Raw genomic sequence first — 20,058 nt, forward strand, 5'->3', positions numbered from 1 at the left:
ACCTTAATGTCACCAGCAGACGTTCCTCGGGTGGAATCGCTCTACGGAGCTGGGTGTCCTGTCTTGCGATATTCCCATGTACTCCTGGAATTTTTCCGGGTTGGCATTCAGCTCGGCATAGAGCGTGTGATAGGCTCCACTGCTCTCACGTAGTTCAATAATGGGGTGCCTCCAAAAACGCCTACGTTGTCTCCTCCATCTTTCGCGATTTCTGTCTTGCTCCCAAGCAAATGCACAGGCAAGAAACAGCTTGAAGCTGAAATCCAGCTTGAAATAAAAGCTCTCCATGCGAAGATTCATCATGACACTGGATACAGTAGCAAACTGTTCAAATTTCAGTAGCCCTAGGTTCTATATATAGAGATCCCATCATATACGCCCTCTCTAGTCCCATTGGCGGTGTCTGGTTATCTTGATTTTTCTCTTGTGAAATTTCTCTTCTTGCGCACCAAAAACGCAGGAAAAATGCACGTAAACGCGTACAAACGCGGCATTTTTTTAGCCGCATGTGTCAACGCATGCGTCTAAAAAACGCAGCGTTTGTACGCGTTTACATGTGCTTTTTCCACCACTTGCGGATGCGTTTAAAACGCTGCAGATTTAAACGCAAATGTGAAACCAACCATAGGGATCTTTTTAAAATATTTTTACACTTTTTTTTTAACTTTCTTACATTGTCCCATCCTTGGAAATCGCGGTATTACATCTGATCGCTGCTCTGATATTCTGCACTGCAGAGCATCAGATCAGGATTAGTGATGAGCAAGTGTACTCGTTGCTCGGGTGAGCTCCGAGTATTTATGACTGCTCGGAGATTAAGTTTTCATCGCCTCAGCAGCATGATTTACAGCTATTAGCCAGCTTGATTACATGTGAGGATTCCCTAGCAACCAGGCAACCCCCACATGTGCTCAGCCTGGCTAGTAGCTGTAAATCATTCAGCTGCCGTGATGAAAACTAAATCTCCGAACACTAATGGTACTGTCACACAGTGGCATTTTGATCGCTACGACGGCACGATCCGTGACGTTCCAGCGATATATCCGTGACGGTCCAGCGATATATCCGTGACGTTCCAGCGATCTCGCTGTGTCTGACACGCTCCTGCGATCAGGGACCCCGCTGAGAATCGTACGTCGTAGCAGATTGTTTGAAACTTTCTTTCGTCATCCAGTGTCCCGCTGTGGCGGCATGATCGCATGGTGTAACAAAGGTGTGCACGATATTGTATACGATGTGCGCATAGTAACCAACGGCTTCTACATCGCACATACGTCATGAAATTATCGGTCCAGCATCATACATTTCAAAGTGTGACAGCAGTCTACGACGCTGGAGCGATATTGTTACGATGCTGGAGCGTCACGGATCGTGCCGTCGTAGCGATCAAAATGCCACTGTGTGACGGTACCCTAACAAATACTCGGAGATCACACGAGCAACGAGTACACTCACTCATCACTAATCAGGATCTGACAGGCAGGGAATGAGGCATGGGACAGTGACAGAAAGGTCTGCAACAAAAAGATTTGAGGACAAAATTTGAATTGTATACACAACCCCAGTGTGCTTTTTATGTTACATACGAGGCACTAGATATTTTTTTATATTGATTCTTGACAAGTTTTTATTTTTTTCCTCTTTTTGTATTTTACAGCCAGATGGAAGAAGCAAAGAATGTGTCTTTATTGAAAAAGTGCTAGAAAACAATTATACAGCTTTGATGTCAGCAAAATATTCCGGCTGGTATGTTGGCTTTACCAAAAAAGGAAGGCCTCGAAAAGGACCAAAAACGAGAGAAACTCAGCAAGACGTCCATTTTCTGAAGAGATACCTAAAGGGTGTGGTGCAGCTACAAAGGCCTTTTAAATACACGACAGTAACTAAAAGGACTAAAAGAATACGACCTACAAAGCCAGGTGAAAGGGAAAAACTAAAATAAGAACATGAGCATCTTTAATAATGTCTTCCCAGTTTGAATCTAGTGCTGACAACTTTGCAAAAAGGAACAATAACACTGCTCTCCTAATGTGGTTTTCTTTCTGCACTAGATTTGTGCTAAAGGCATTTTATTAAGCACTCATTATCATTTTCAAGATTACTGCACCAGAGGAATATTTTTACAATGTTGAAAAAATGAGGAAAAGCTTTTATTTTTGTACTTTGTATTTGCAAATATATTCAGGAATGCTGGAAGACTTCACGTAACTTGAAAATACTTTGTTCTACGCTCCCCGACGCAGGTGCTCTTTTTCAATGAGTAGCGTCTGAGCAGGTAAAACTGATTAACTACATGCAATAACATATTGGTTATCTGCTGCAGCTATAACAAACACTTATGTGAGCAATCATTGAGTTTCTTGGAATTCCCAATAGTTTTTCCTGTTAATGACATAAGGTGTCACAGTTGCGTGATCCTGCACTAGCCTCACTTTTTTAAAAAAAAATGCTGCTAATATTACAGATGACTCCATCATCAGACAGGACACTTTTACAAGCCATGTCTAAATGTGGTGATTCAATATACATACGGAGATGTGAATTATAATTTTTTTAGAGGTTACTTTTGACACGTACATTTTAACATGTATTTTGGTTTTCAGATATAGTTTTACTGGGAAAATTTGCACTGATTAAAATTGCTGCATCTTTTCCGTCTATGGTATGTATTGTATATAGCTATTTATTGCACTTCTGTATATAATAGTTCAATAAACTAAGTAATAACGCCTAAATATTCAGGGCATATTTAAGCAAAAAAAATCCCAGATGCTACAAAATGTTGCTTTAAAACAATGTATTTTTTTAATCATTTTACTAAAGTGTTAAAGAGAACCTGTCCGCAGGATTGTGCACAGTAACCTACACACAGTGTCAGGTCGGCGCCGTTATACTGACTAAAATGATACCTGGGTTGATGAAATCCGTCTTGTGGTTGCTGTTTAATCTTTATTTTCAGTTTTTAGTTAATGATATACTCGTGCTCCGGGGCGGCCTGTGGGGGTCTTCATGTGGTGCTCTGATTAGGTAGTCATGTGTATGGCTTCTGACAGTTCACTGATCCCTCACTGACCTGACCCCTAGTTTGCATAATGAATACCTGTACATACTGAAGAAAAAAAAACCTTCTGCAGGCAGGTGCCACCCGTGGTACATGTGTGGCAGCATAATCGCATGTTTCGTGTCCTAGTAATTACTGTTCTTCATGTTATTGAGCAAGAAATCAATTTGAAAATGGCACCTGCACAGTAGCAGCTATCAGTGTGTATAAAGATCTGATAGCTGCTAATGCGCAGGTGCCATCGGCGCCATCTTGTTGGAGAACAAAATAAAATTTCCTCCTCCAAGATGGCGCCGCCCGCGCCTGCTCAGTAACAGCTCTCAGATATCTCCAAGGGCACGAGCATATCATTAACTAAAAACTGAAAAATAAAGATTAAACAACAACCACAAGACGGATCTAATCAACTAAAGTATCATATTAATCAGTATAATGGCGCAGACCTGACACTGTCTGTAGGTTACTGTGCACAATCCTGCTGACAGGTTCCCTTTAAGTCTCATCACCATCATGCATTATATTTAAAGTGAAGCTCTAGCTTTAAGCTTAGCTATATAGCCAGAGGATGTCAAATCTAGCATATTGGTGACATTTACATTGGAGTTGATACTTTTGTTCATTACATAACATTGTCCAAAATTAGAAAACAAAGCCATACCAGACAGTTCACAGATATAAGCTTTGCAGTTGCTAGAAATAAAATCAGACATTTTTTTCTATGCCTGGACAGTCCTTTTAGCACATCGACCCTTTGACTCTGCAGGCAATTTTCATTTTTAAATTTTCATTTCTCCCTCCTTTTCTTCCAGCAGCCATGACATTTTTATTTTTCCATCAGTACAACCATATGAGGGCTTGTTTTTTTTGTGGGATGAGTTGTAATTTTGAATGACACCAGACAAATTACCATAGAATGCACTGAAAATGGAGAAAAGGTCCTAAATGGGATGAAATTATAAAATAAATACAATTCCAATATTGTTTTTTTGGATCCTGTTTTTGCCAAACTTCCATAAAATTTTTATATTTAAATAGTATTGTTTCTCGTTGCGGAGAATGACATGTTAAGCATGTCGAGGTGAGGAGACTGAGGCTGCGTGTCCACGATCAGGATGGCCGGCGGTATCGTCGGAGCGGCAAACCCGCTCTGCGGTAAGCCCCGCCCCCTTTCTGGGACGCAATGATGCCGGATGTGTTCATAGCACACATCCGGGATCATCGCTCCCCACCATAGGGCCCTGTGCTATATCTTACGGCGACGCATCATCGCCGCAAGATATACGGACATGCTGCGATCTGAAAAGACGCGCAGCATGTCCGGAGTCGCAGGGCCGCCGCGTGCGTGTTACCACGCATAGTGGAGACGGGATTTCATTAAATCCCCTCCACTATGCTGTAACATCTGGACGCTGCGTGTCTGACGCTGCGGCTCTATGCAGCGTCAGACACGCAGCGTTTCCTGCACGTGGAAACATACCCTTAAAGCCGCAATGCTCCTCTGGGAAATATGCAAATTGTCTCTTCAGAGAGGAAGAGGACTAGAACTAGAGTTCTAGTCTATATTTAAATAGTGAAAAAAAATCCAAAAGTTTGCAAAAAAATGTTTCTATGACATAATTTTTTAAGACCTGTAACTTTTTTATTTTTACATTAATAAAGCTGTGTGAGGGCTTGTTCTTTTGCATAGCGAGTTGACTGTTTGATGGATAACAATTTTGGGTACATAAGACATTTTGATCGGTTTCTATTGCATTTTTTTAGATTAGTGTGGTGACCGCTCATTTTTTTTTTCTTTTTACAGCATTTACGATATAGATCAATTAATTTTATATTTTAATAGACCATACTTTGATGGCTGTGACAATTTTCAGATATGTTAATTTATCTATTTTTTTTTTATTCTTTATTTTTAATGGGGAAAATGAGGGATTCAATTTCTTTTTCTTTTTTATATATAAACTTTTTAAAATTCTTAAATTTTTTTACCTACAATTGTCTGATCGCTTATACAATAATACTATGGTATTGAAGTAAAAAGAGACAATTGTACACTGCTCAAAAAAATAAAGGGAACACTAAAATCCCACATCCTAGATATCACTGAATGAAATATTCCTGTTGTAAATCTTTATCCATTACATAGTGGAATGTGTTGAGAACAATAAAACCTAAAAATTATCAATGTAAATCACAACTAAAATCCCACGAAGGTCTGGAGTTGGAATGATGCTGAAAATCAAAGTGGAAAATGAAGTTACAGGCTGATCCAACTTCAGTGGAAATGCCTCAAGACAAGGAAATGATACTCAGTAGTGTGTGGCATCCACCAACTCCTGGACAGTCAACGTGCAACATGACATTGGTGGATGGTGCGAGACGATGTCCCATATGTGTTCAATCGGATTCAGATCTGGGGAACGGGCATGCCAGTCCATAGCTTCAATGCCTTCATCTTGCAGGAACTGCTGACACACTCCAGCCACATGAGGTCTGGCATTGTCCTGCACTAGGAGGAACCCAGGGCCAACCGCACCAGCATATGGTTTCACAAGGGGTCTGAGGATCTCATCTCGGTACCTAATGGCAGTCAGACTACCTCTGGCGAGCACATGGAGGGCTGTACGGCCCCCCAAAGAAATGCCACCCCACACCATTACTGACCCACTGCCAAACCGGTCATGCTGAAGGATGTTGCAGGCAGCAGATCGCTTTCCACGGCATCTCCAGAGTCTGTCACATCTGTCACATGTGCTCAGTGTGAACCTGCTTTCATCTGTGGAGAGCAGAGGGCGCCAGTGGCGAATTTGCCAATCCTGGTGTTCTGTGGCAAATGCCAAGCATCCTGCACGGTGTTGGGCTGTGAGCACAACCCCCATCTGTGGACGTCAGGCACTCAGACCATCCTCATGGAGTCGGTTTCTAACCATGTGTGCAGGCACATGCACATTTGTGGCCTGCTGGAGGTCATTTTGCAGAGCTCTGGGAGTGTTCCTCCTGTTCCTCCTTGCACAAAGGCTGAGGTAGCGGTCCTGCTGCTGGGTTGTTGCCCTCCTACAGCCCCTCCACGTCTCCTGGTGTACTGGCCTGTCTCCTAGTAGCGCCTCCAGCCTCTGGACACTACGCTGACAGACACAGCAAACCTTCTTGCCAAAGCTCGCAATGATGTGCCATCCTGGATGAGCTGCACTACCTGAGCCACTTGTGTGGGTTGTAGAGTCCGACTCATGCTACCACGAGTGTGAAAGCACAGCCAACATTCAAAAGTGACCAAAACATCAGCCAGAAAGCATTGGTACTGAGATGTGGTCTGTGGTCCCCACCTGCAGAACCACTCCTTTAATGAGTGTGTCTTGATAATTGCCAATAATTTCCATCTGTTGTCTATTCCATTTGCACAGCAGCATGTGAAATTGATTGTCAAAAAGTGTTGTTTCCTAAGTGGACAGTTTGATTTCACAGAAGTTTGATTTACTTGGAGTTATCTTCTGTTGTTTAAGTGTTCCCTTTATTTTTTGGAGCAGTGTAGTTTCCTATGAAGCTCAACCTGTAGCTGAGCTTTACAGGAGTAACAAAATAGCAGTGATGGGGGCCTTCAGAAGGACCCCAGCTTTCATGGTAACCCATTGTTGCTCGCATTTGCATTACAATGGGCCAATGGTAGCCAGTGCATGCAGACATTGACAACAACATCTAAACAGTTATCTGCAGCTATTAGAGCTCAACTCTATTCCCTACTGTTAGAGGCTAATGTCGGCTGCGTTACACAGCCAACATATGGAAGGAGCTCAGCACCTGAAGCTATGAACTTCCAGATGAAGCTAGCTTACTTGTCATTGATTGTCAGGTAGGAAGTTTTAAATAAACTGAACATAGTGTAGCAAATTGTCACTTAATTTTACATATAATGTGCATTTATGATACACTAGATGGCTATATAACTAATTGTCAAATGCTGAGCTTTACTTAAACTGATTATTAACTGGAAATATGTAACAAAATAGAAATGTGCGTGTCTGAAACTGTACATAGAAAGCACCTAGCAATCATAAATGGTTTATGTTTTGTGTGAATAGATATAGTGACGTCAATACATATACAAATGTATTCGATCATAGCATTTTGCACACATGCAGGCTTTGCAAATCAAATGTGCATGATCTAACATGAGAACTGTTATTTTTTGTTTGTATTTATTATATACAATATATTTCAAATATCTTACACGGAATGGGGTTCATCCAATATTTACATCCTCATTTCAGGCTGTGTGCCCACGATGAGTCTTGTAGAGATGGGTGAACCCAAACAGTTAAGTTCGGCATCCATACCGAACACCTAATGTTCGGGCACCGAGCATGGATTTCACCAGGAAGTCCATGTTACTATTCGGGTTTGCCCCCCCTCCCAAACACTGAGTGTTTCTTGCACTGTCATGTGCATGACAGCGTGGCAAACACTGCTTCAGATCGGTGGTTAAATCATTAGTGCTGTTCACACAGCCGCGGTTACCAAGCTGTCAAATGACAGCATGAGCACGCAGCTGTGATCATAGGTATAACGTCTACCTCCTGTCATTGGTGTCAGCTGATGGGACTGCTGCTCCCATCAGCCGACTCATGCTGCTGCTAATAACAGTGACAGCAGGAGTGGCTGATACTCCTATCACCCGGCGCCCACGCTGTAAATTTAAAAATAAAAGCTCGGCATGGGTTCACCTGTATTTTTGATAACCAGCCAGGCAAAACTCACAGCTGGGGGCTGTATCCCTTAGCTGTCAGCTTCATCAAGGCTTGTTATCAATAATAGATGGGTGCCCATGCCATATTTTTTAATGAAGTACATTTAAAAAAAAAGCGTGGGGTTTCCTCCATTTTTGGCAACCAGCCTTGCTAAAGCAGACAGCTGGGGGCTGGTATTCTCAGGTTGCTAAGCAGCCATGGATATTGGCTCTCCCTTCCTAAAAATAGCAGTCCGCAGCCTCCCAGAAAAAGCGCATCTATTAGATGCGCCAATTCTGGCACTTTTCCTGGCTCTTCTCACTTGCTCTGTAACGGTGGTAAGTGGGGTTCATATTTGGGGGTTGATATCACCTTTGTATTGTCCAGTGACATCAAGCTCATGGATTAGTAATGAAGAGGCATCTATAAGACGCCTCTTCATTACTATTCCTATAGTTTTATGGTAAATAAAGACACAGCCAGAATAAAGTCCTTTATTTGAAATAAAACAAAACACACATTTACTTTTTTATTTAAAATAACAAAACACAGTTATGCTCACCTAACGCCCATTCCATTGAATCTCTCATCTACTGTACTAAAAAAGAAAAAAAAACAACATCCCTCACCTGTCCATTGCTCTGTCCCATGCCGTATTCCATGTGTGGGGGATAAATAGTTTTCAACCTGGACAGTGCCAAGATGCAACCGTTCAGGTGGAGAACCACTGATGAATGAGTTCACAACAGTGAAATTCTCCCTGTGAACTGTGGTGAACTCACCTCTGCACCGTGAGACATTTTCTCATTCTGCTTAACAGTGATCTCACCGAGGTCATCGCAGTACATTGGCTTGCAGTACATTGGCATTTAAAAAAAACAGTGTGGGTTCCCCTGCATTTTTGAGATCCAGACAGGCAAAACTCACAGTTGAGGGCTGCAACCATCAGCTGTCAGCTTCAGCAAGGCTGGTTATCAAGAATAGAGGGGTCCCCAAGCCGTATTTTGTTAATTATTTAAAAAAAAAAAAAAAAAAAAAGGCGTCCCCCTATTTTTGACAACCAGCCAAGCTAAAACAGACAGCGGGGGGGGGGGGGGGTATTCTCAGGCTGATAAGGAGCAATCGATATTGGCCTCTGACCCTAAAAATACCAGCCTGCAGCTGCCCAGAAAAAGCACATCTATTAGATGCGCCAATTCTGGTGCTTTGCTCTTCCACTTGCCCTGTAGCGGTGGCAAGTGGGGTTCATATTTGTGGGGTTGATGTCACCTTTGTATTGAGCAGAGGCTAGTTCACCGGGAAACTTTCTTTGCTGTGAATTTGAACTGCAGTGATCTCACTTCTGCAACATGAAACTTTTTCTCACTGTGCTAGTGGAGATATCACCGAGGTTACCGCAGTTCAGCCCGGCTGGGAACACAGTCTCAGTGACCAGCAGTAACCTTGATGACTTCATCGCTAGTCACTGATGCTGCACTCGCAGCAGCTCATTTTACAGTGGTTTTCAGCCTGGACGGTCGCATATTGGCACCGTCCAGGTTGAAAATGGTTTATCCTCCAGGCATGGATTACGGCGTGGGACATAGTGACGAACAGGTGAGGGATATTGTTGATTTTTTTGTTTTTTTTATTACAGAAGACAAGGGCTTCAGTGGAATGGCCGTTAGGAGAGTGTTTATTATTTTTAAATATAAATGGAAAAATGTGTTTTGATTTCAAATAAAGGACTTTATACTTGCTGTGTCTTAATTTACACTACAGCTATAGGATTAGTAATGGATAGGTGTCACTGGACAATGCAAAGGTGACATCAACCCCACAAATATGAACCCTACTTGCCACCGCTACAGGGCAAGTGGGAAAAGTCAGGCAAAGCGCCTGGGCATCTGGGTCGCTGCAGGATGCTATTTGTAGGCTGAGTGGGGCAATACCCATCGCCCCTCACCAGCCTGAGAACACCAGCCCCCAGATGTCTGCTTTAGCAAGGCTGGTTGTCAAAAATGGGGTGGACCCTACACCTTTTTTTATTTAAATAATTAAAAACATTGGAGTGGGGACCCCTCTATTCTTGATAACCAGCCTTGCTGAAGCTGACAGCTGAGGGTTGCAGCCTCAGTTGTGAGTTTTGTCTAGCTGGTTATCAAAAATATAGAGGAACCCATGACAATTTTTTAAAATTATTTATTTGCAGCGCCAGCTGATGAATACTCCCATCAGCCGCCGCCTGCTCTCGCTGTTATTAGTGACAGCAGGCGGTCACTGTTAGGAGCAGTAGTCCCATCAGCTGACACTAGTGACTGGATGTAAACTTTGTACCCCCCTTCACAGCTGCACTCGAACCCTGTCTTATGACAATGCAGTAACAACAACTGTCTGACAGCAGTGATAATGATGTTACCGCCGATCAGAAGCGGTTCTTGCCGCGCTATCATGCAGATGACAGAGTGGCAAACACTGGATGTTCAAGCACCCTATTCAAGTGAATGGAGTCTGGGGCGGGTCCGGATACTGTTCTGGTACATGAACCCGAACTTTTTGTAACTGTTCGGCTGGACCCAAACATCCAGGTGTTTGCCCATTTCTAGTCTTTCGTTTTTGATGTTGCATATGTTCACTGTGTCAAAATCGCATCATCTTGGGCTACATTCCCACAGTGAGCTTTTGGTGAGTTTTTAATGTTACAGATTTTCTGCTCCCATAAAGTAAAATAAGTTACTTGCGTTTTTTATAGTATGCAGCATAAAAAACTCACCGAAAACTCAATGTGGGAAAGTAGAATAAGTTTCGGGGAAGTGGATAGGATTCATAAAAATCTCATGCACAATTTGCTTTTTTCACTCAGCATAATCTGACCTGCGGCACCTTTTTCAAAACCACAACATGTCAATTTCTTCTTTGAGAACACTGGGGTTTATGTGAAGGTTTTCCCCATAGAGTTGCATTAGATGCAGAAAATCCACAGGTAACAAAAATGGCATGCATTTTTAGTGTGTTTCCGCTGTGGAAATGCATAAAAAATGCATGTGATACAGATATGAAAAGTTTTTGTCAAAGCTGAACACCAGGAAGTATCAAAAACAAAGCAGCTTTATATAACACATGACACACCAAAGAAAGACAAAAAAACACACTAAAAACATATGTAAAAAATGCAAGTAACCTAAATCACTTAATAGGTGCAGAAATGGTGCAGAAAATCAAGCTGGGTCTTGTCTGTCCTAGAAACTCTAGCGCTGAATTCAGCAAATACCAGTCAAGCTGGATTCATCCTGACATTTACACATATAGGGAAAGCCATATGAACAAAATTTTTGAATGGCCTTTTCTTAACAATTCTTTCAAGGCTGCCGTTATCCCGGTTGCTTGTGCACCTTTTTCTACCACACTTTTTCCTTCCACTCAACTTTCTATTAATAAGCTTGGATACAGCACTCGGTGAACAACCAGCTTCTTTAGCAATGACCTTTTGTGGCAGTCACTGACACACTCCTTGTGGAATATGTTAGTGACTGCCTTCTGGACATCTGTCAAGTCAGCAGTCTTCCCCATGATTGTGGAGCCTGCTGAAACAGACTGAGGGACCTTTTTAAACACGTAGGAAGCCTTTGCAGGTGTTTTTTTTGTTAAATATTCTAATTTACTGAGACAATGACTTTCGTTACTTAAGCCATAGTCATCAACATTAACATAAATATACACTTGAAATACATCACTCTGTTTGTAATGACTATATGAGTTTCACTTTTTGTATTGAAAAACTGAAATAAATTCACTTTTTGATATTCTAATATTTTGAGAAGCACCTGTACACTAGTGTGACTCTGACCTAAGTGTAATTATATCGCTTAGCTAAGAAAAAATGGTATAGAACCCCATTGCATTAGCATGAACTGAAGGCACACTGAATATTTTTTGATACATCGATCCTGAAAAGAAAGTTATTACCATTCTACTCACTTACAGTTTTCACCCAAAACACACGATACAGGCTATTCCGGATGGGGAATTCACACAAGCTAAATGCAATTCAAGCCAATAACAGATTTTAACAATAACACAACAAACATGTCACCATTAACATTGGTATTACAGTTCAGCAACCAATTTTTCAATATCAAAAAAATATTTAGTAAAAACATGACAAACTTAGAAAAGATCCCAATATAGCACCCATCCTCAAAAAAAAAGCTGTCTGGTGGTTTCAAAAGTGCTCCCGCATTGGGTTCTGTATTAGGTATTTAAATACTAGGCAATCTAGAAATAAAAGCAGTTGGTTAACTATCAAAGGATTTTATAAGTGTGGCACTAACCACTGCAAGACGTGCTACATGCCTTTCCCTGAAAAGCTTTCCAAGATTCTGCCCAACAAACATCATTTTACTTCATACTAATGCAATGGGGTTCCATACAATCAATTTTTTCTTAGCTTAGTAATGGAATTACACTTATTGATTGAAATGTTTGTTATTCATAGGCTTTCCTTATATGTGTAAATGTCATCTTTTACAATAACTTGTTTTTATTCACTTAATATATGAGGCTCTAATTTCATCAATAATAATTAAGCCACCGCTGTGTTCTCCAAATCTGACAGCTATTTCAGCCCTCCACTTACTATTTTAGCAATGGTTTTAATGTAATCTGAATCTTTCCACTAAATAAAGAAGACTGCCTCCATGAAGTTGAATTCCCCCCTCATTCTTTTATATTACATGTTCTGGCAGAAACATATCCTTGCTCCAGGCTGCAACAAACATATTGTGGGGAGCAGGATTTTCTAGATAGAATAAAAGTCCCATTATTATGATTTGGAGAATAGTTATGTTAATAGTACATTTTTTTCAATTAACAAAATGCAAACTGGATTGAACAAAAGCGTAATATAAATCAAATTCATATGTGGTGTGCTCATCCTTTGCCTCCAAGACAGCAACAAAGCATCAATTCTATGAGGTATACCTGTACTCAGTTTTTGAAGGAACTCAGCAGAGCTGTTTTTCAAACATCTTGGAGAACCAACCACAGATCTTCTGTTTATTTAGAATGGCACAAATCATTCTGTCTGTCCATGCTATTTCAGACAGACTGGATGTTGCTGAGATCAGAGCTCTGTGGAGGCCAGATCATCACTTCCTTGTTCTTCTTTATGCTGAAGATAGTTCTTTATGACATTGGCTGCAATATTGGGACCATTGTCCTTCTGAAAAATAAATTTGGAGCCAGTCAGATCCCTCTCTGATTGTATTGCATGATAAATAAGTATCTGCTGGTATTTCTCAGCAGTGAGAAAAATTCCTGTCCAAATTCCCACATCCATTTGCTGAAATGTAGCGCCAAATTTCAATGAACCTCCGCCATGCATCAGTTTTTCGTGCAGACAATCATTGTTGTACCATTCTCCAGCCTATGGTGAATAAAATGCCTTATGATAAAGTGAAATATTTGAAATTTTGATTGATCAATTCAGATCACTTGCAACAATTTTTGCTTCAACTGAAGTCTTATGTTTTTATGCATAGGTTAGTCTCTTAGCCTTGTTTAGTTGTCAAAGCTATAGTTTTTAGCTGCAATTCTTCCATGAATTGCAGCCAAAAAGCTGCAATCCTAGACCACTTCCAATCAAAGTTCTCTGAACAGTACATGGGTTAAGATTTGTGCCACAGGTTTCTGCCAGTTCTGAGCTGATGGCATTGCTAGACAATCTGATTTTGAAGGAATGTAAGCATGTGCCTCATCTGCTGCACTAGGCTTCCATGGCGGACTGTTATGAAAGGCAATTCAGTACTACAATGGACATAGCGGTCAGAGCACATACAGTGATCTGACAATAACCCAAAATCATAGAACGAGCTCTGAGACGTGGGAACTCTGCAGACCGCAATCCCTAATCCTCTCCAAACAACACTAGAGGCAGCCGTGGATTGCGCCTAACTCTGCCTATGCAACTCGGCACAGCCTGAGAAACTAACTAGCCTGAAGATAGAAAATAAGCCTACCTTGCCTCAGAGAAATACCCCAAAGGAAAAGGCAGCCCCCCACATATAATGACTGTGAGTTAAGATGAAAAGACAAACGTAGAGATGAAATAGATTCAGCAAAGTGAGGCCCGACTATCTTAACAGATCGAGGATAGAAAAGGTAACTTTGCGGTCTACACAAAACCCTAAAGAAAACCACGCAAAGGGGGCAAAAAGACCCTCCGTACCGAACTAACGGCACTTAGGTACACCCTTTGCGTCCCAGAGCTTCCAGCAACAAATTAGACAAGCTGGACAGAAAAAATAGCAAACAAATAGCAAAGAAGAACTTAGCTATGCAGAGCAGCAGGCCACAGGAATGATCCAGGGAAAAGCAAGTCCAACACTGGAACATTGACAGGAAGCCAGGATAAAAGCATTAGGTGGAGTTAAGTAGAGAAGCACCTAACGACCTCACCAGATCACCTGAGGGAGGAAACTCAGAAGCCGCAGTACCACTTCCCTCCACCAAAAGAAGCTCACAGAGAGAATCAGCCGAAGTACCACTTGTGACCACAGGAGGGAGCTCTGCCACAGAATTCACAACAGTACCCCCCCCTTGAGGAGGGGTCACCGAACCCTCACCAGAGCCCCCAGGCCGACCAGGATGAGCCACATGAAAGGCACGAACAAGATCGGGAGCATGGACATCAGAGGCAAAAACCCAGGAATTATCTTCCTGAGCATAACCCTTCCATTTAACCAGATACTGGAGTTTCCGTCTAGAAACACGAGAATCCAAAATCTTCTCCACAATATACTCCAATTCCCCCTCCACCAAAACCGGGGCAGGAGGATCAACAGATGGAACCATAGGTGCCACGTATCTCCGCAACAATGACCTATGGAATACGTTATGTATGGAAAAAGAATCTGGAAGGATCAGACGAAAAGACACAGGATTAAGAACCTCAGAAATCCTATACGGACCAATGAAACGAGGTTTAAACTTAGGAGAGGAAACCTTCATAGGAATATGACGAGAAGATAACCAAACCAGATCCCCAACACGAAGTCGGGGACCCACACGGCGTCTGCGATTAGCGAAACGTTGAGCCTTCTCCTGGGACAAGGTCAAATTGTCCACTACATGAGTCCAAATCTGCTGCAACCTGTCCACCACAGTATCCACACCAGGACAGTCCGAAGACTCAACCTGTCCTGAAGAGAAATGAGGATGGAACCCAGAATTGCAGAAAAATGGCGAAACCAAGGTAGCCGAGCTGGCCCGATTATTAAGGGCGAACTCAGCCAAAAGCAAAAAGGACACCCAGTCATCCTGATCGGCAGAAACAAAGCATCTCAGATATGTTTCCAAGGTCTGATTGGTTCGTTCGGTCTGGCCATTTGTCTGAGGATGGAAAGCCGAGGAAAAAGACAAGTCAATGCCCATCCTACCACAAAAGGCTCGCCAAAACCTTGAAACAAACTGGGAACCTCTGTCAGAAACGATATTCTCTGGAATGCCATGTAAACGAACCACATGCTGGAAGAACAATGGCACCAAATCAGAGGAGGAAGGCAATTTAGACAAGGGTACCAGATGGACCATCTTAGAAAAGCGATCACATACCACCCAAATGACTGACATCTTTTGAGAAACGGGAAGATCAGAAATAAAATCCATAGAGATATGTGTCCAAGGCCTCTTCGGGACCGGCAAGGGCAAAAGCAACCCACTGGCACGAGAACAGCAGGGCTTAGCCCGAGCACAAATCCCACAGGACTGCACAAAAACACGCACATCCCGCGACAGAGACGGCCACCAAAAGGATCTAGCCACCAACTCTCTGGTACCAAAGATTCCAGGATGACCAGCCAACACCGAACAATGAACCTCAGAGATAACTTTATTGGTCCACCTATCAGGGACAAACAGTCTCTCCGCTGGACAACGATCAGGTTTATTAGCCTGAAATTTTTGCAGCACCCGCCGCAAATCAGGGGAGATGGCAGACACAATTACTCCTTCCTTGAGGATACCCGCCGGCTCAGACAAACCCGGAGAGTCGGGCACAAAACTCCTAGACAGAGCATCCGCCTTCACATTTTTAGAGCCCGGAAGGTACGAAATCACAAAGTCAAAACGGGCAAAAAACAGCGACCAACGAGCCTGTCTAGGATTCAACCGCTTAGCAGACTCAAGATAAGTCAAGTTCCTATGATCAGTCAATACCACCACGCGATGCTTAGCTCCTTCAAGCCAATGACGCCACTCCTCGAATGCCCACTTCATGGCCAGCAACTCTCGGTTGCCCACATCATAATTTCGCTCAGCAGGCGAAAACTTCCTGGAAAAAAAAGCGCATGGTTTCATCACTGAGCAATCAGAACCTCTCTGCGACAAAACAGCCCCTGCTCCAATCTCAGAAGCATCAACCTCGACCTGGAACGGAAGAGAAACATCTGGTTGACACAACACAGGGGCAGAAGAAAAACGACGCTTCAAGTCTTGAAAAGCTTCCACAGCAGCAGAAGACCAATTGACCAAATCAGCACCCTTCTTGGTCAAATCGGTCAATGGTTTGGCAATACTAGAAAAATTGCAGATGAAGCGACGATAAAAATTAGCAAAGCCCAGGAACTTTTGCAGACTTTTCAGAGATGTCGGCTGAGTCCAATCATGGATGGCTTGGACCTTAACAGGATCCATCTCGATAGTAGAAGGGGAAAAGATGAACCCCAAAAATGAAACCTTCTGCACACCAAAGAGACACTTTGATCCCTTCACAAACAAAGAATTAGCACGCAGGACCTGAAAAACTGTTCTGACCTGCTTCACATGAGACTCCCAATCATCCGAGAATATCAAAATGTCATACAAGTACACAATCAGGAATTTATCCAGGTACTCTCGGAAGATGTCATGCATAAAGGACTGAAACACTGATGGAGCATTGGCAAGTCCGAATGGCATCACTAGATACTCAAAATGACCCTCGGGCGTATTAAATGCAGTTTTCCATTTATCTCCTCGCCTGATTCGCACCAGATTATACGCACCACGAAGATCTATCTTGGTGAACCAACTAGCCCCCTTAATCAGAGCAAACAAATCAGATAACAATGGCAAGGGGTACTGAAATTTAACCGTGATCTTATTTAGAAGGCGGTAATCTATACAAGGTCTCAGCGAACCATCCTTCTTGGCTACAAAAAAGAACCCTGCTCCTAATGGTGACGATGACGGGCGAATATGCCCCTTCTCCAGGGATTCCTTCACATAACTGCGCATAGCGGCGTGCTCAGGCACGGACAAATTAAACAGTCGACCTTTTGGGAATTTACTACCAGGAATCAAATTGATAGCACAATCACAATTCCTATGCGGAGGTAGGGCATCGGACTTGGGCTCATCAAATACATCCCGGTAATCAGACAAGAACTCTGGAACCTCAGAAGGGGTGGATGACGAAATTGACAGAAATGGAACATCACCATGTACCCCTGACAACCCCAGCTGGACACCGACATGGATTTCCAATCTAATACTGGATTATGGGCTTGTAGCCATGGCAACCCCAACACGACCACATCATGCAGATTATGCAACACCAGAAAGCGAATAACCTCCTGATGTGCAGGAGCCATGCACATGGTCAGCTGGGTCCAGTATTGAGGCTTATTCTTGGCCAAAGGCGTGGCATCAATTCCTCTCAATGGAATAGGACACTGCAAGGGCTCTAAGAGAAACCCACAACGCTTAGCATACTCCAAGTCCATCAAATTCAGGGCAGCGCCTGAATCCACAAATGCCATGACAGAATACGATGACAAAGAGCAGATCAAGGTAACGGACAGAAGAAATTTTGACTGTACCGTACCAATGGTGGCAGACCTAGCGAACCGCTTAGTGCGCTTAGGACAATCAGAGATAGCATGAGTGGAATCACCACAGTAGAAACACAGCCCATTCAGACGTCTGTGTTCTTGCCGTTTAACTCTGGTCAAAGTCCTATCGCACTGCATAGGCTCAGGTCTAAGCTCAGGTAATACCACCAAATGGTGCACAGACCTACGCTCACGCAAGCGTCGACCGATCTGAATGGCCAAAGACATAGACTCATTCAAACCAGCAGGCATAGGAAATCCCACCATGACATCCTTAAGGGCTTCAGAGAGACCCTTTCTGAACATAGCTGCCAGCGCAGATTCATTCCACTGAGTGAGCACGGACCACTTTCTAAATTTCTGACAATATACCTCTATCTCATCCTGACCCTCACAAAGAGCCAGCAAATTTTTCTCTGCCTGATCCACTGAATTAGGTTCATCGTACAGCAATCCGAGCGCCAGGAAAAACGCATCGATATTACTCAATGCAGGATCTCCTGGCGCAAGAGAAAATGCCCAGTCCTGAGGGTCGCCGCGCAAAAAAGAAATAACAATCAAAACCTGTTGAACTGGATCACCAGAGGAGCGAGGTTTCAAGGCCAGAAATAATTTACAATTATTTTTGAAACTCAGAAACTTAGTTCTATCTCCAAAAAACAAATCAGGAATAGGAATTCTTGGTTCCAACATAGCTTTCTGATCAATAGTGTCTTGGATCTTTTGTACTCTTGCCGAGAGCTGATCCACAAATGAAGACAGACTTCTAATGTCCATCGCTACACCTGTGTACTGAACCACCCAAATGTCTAGGGGAAAAAAAAGGCAAAACACAGTGCAAAGAAAAAAAAATGGTCTCAAAACTTCTTTTTTCCCTCTATTGAGAATCATTAGTACTTTTGGCTTCCTGTACTGTTATGAAAGGCAATTCAGTACTACAATGGACATAGCGGTCAGAGCACATACAGTGATCTGACAATAACCCAAAATCATAGAACGAGCTCTGAGATGTGGGAACTCTGCAGACCGCAATCCCTAATCCTCTCCAAACAACACTAGAGGCAGCCGTGGATTGCGCCTAACTCTGCCTATGCAACTCGGCACAGCCTGAGAAACTAACTAGCCTGAAGATAGAAAATAAGCCTACCTTGCCTCAGAGAAATACCCCAAAGGAAAAGGCAGCCCCCCACATATAATGACTGTGAGTTAAGATGAAAAGACAAACGTAGAGATGAAATAGATTCAGCAAAGTGAGGCCCGACTGTTATGTAGGCAATCCAGTGACACAGTGTGCCAGCAATCAGAGCACATACAGTGATCTGACAATAACCCAGAAACAATAGAACGAGCTCTGAGACGTGGAATCTCTGTAGACCGCAATACCTGAACCTATCCTAAACACAACTAAAGGCAGCTGTGGATTGCGCCTGACACTACCTATGCAACTCGGCACAGCCTGAGGAGCTGACTAGCCTGAAGACAGAAAAACAAGCCTGACTTGCCTCAGAGAAATACCCCAAAGGAAAAGGCAGCCCCCCACATATAATGACTGTTAGCAAGATGAAAAGACAAACGTAGGGATGAAATAGATTCAGCAATGTGAGGCCCGATATTCTAGATAGAGCGAGGATAGCAAAGAGAACTTTGCAGTCTACAAAAAACCCTAAAGCAAAAAACCACGCAAAGGAGGCAAAAAGACCCACCGTGCCGAACTAACGGCACGGCGGTACACCCTTTGCGTCTCAGAGCTTCCAGCAAAACGAATTGACAAGCTGGACAGAAAAGGTAGCAACAAAAGCAAAGAAGCACTTATCTAAGCAGAGCAGCAGGCCACAGGAAAGATCCAGAAGCTCAGATCCAACACTGGAACATTGACAAGGAGCAAGGAAGACAGAATCAGGTGGAGTTAAATAACAAAGCAGCCAACGAGCTCACCAGAACACCTGAGGGAGGAAGCTCAGAAGCTGCAGTACCACTTGTGACCACAGGAGTGAATTCAGCCACAGAATTCACAACACCCGACTATCTTAACAGATCGAGGATAGAAAAGATAACTTTGCGGTCTACACAAAACCCTAAAGAAAACCACGCAAAGGGGGCAAAAAGACCCTCCGTACCGAACTAACGGCACGGAGGTACACCCTTTGCGTCCTAGAGCTTCCAGCAACAAATTAGACAAGCTGGACAGAAAAAATAGCAAACAAATAGCAAAGAAGAACTTAGCTATGCAGAGCAGCAGGCCACAGGAATGATCCAGGGAAAAGCAAGTTCAACACTGGAACATTGACAGGAAGCCAGGATAAAAGCATTAGGTGGAGTTAAGTAGAGAAGCACCTAACGACCTCACCAGATCACCTGAGGGAGGAAACTCAGAAGCCGCAGTACCACTTCCCTCCACCAACAGAAGCTCACAGAGAGAATCAGCCAAAGT

General features: G+C 43.0%; 1 protein-coding gene across 1 annotated transcript in view; it reads left to right on the top strand.

Annotated features, from left to right (window-relative positions):
* Nucleotides 1–2,532, top strand: part of FGF18 (fibroblast growth factor 18) — a 267,365-nt gene extending 264,833 nt beyond the window's left edge. The window contains exon 4 of the mRNA XM_069762297.1: nt 1,658–2,532. Coding sequence (XP_069618398.1) covers nt 1,658–1,942 — 285 coding nt within the window. The 3' untranslated portion in view covers nt 1,943–2,532. The remainder of the gene's footprint in view (nt 1–1,657) is intronic.
* Nucleotides 2,533–20,058: the final 17,526 nt, after the last annotated feature.

Source organism: Ranitomeya imitator, chromosome 4, assembly GCF_032444005.1.
Source record: "Ranitomeya imitator isolate aRanImi1 chromosome 4, aRanImi1.pri, whole genome shotgun sequence".
Lineage (NCBI taxonomy): Eukaryota > Metazoa > Chordata > Amphibia > Anura > Dendrobatidae > Ranitomeya > Ranitomeya imitator.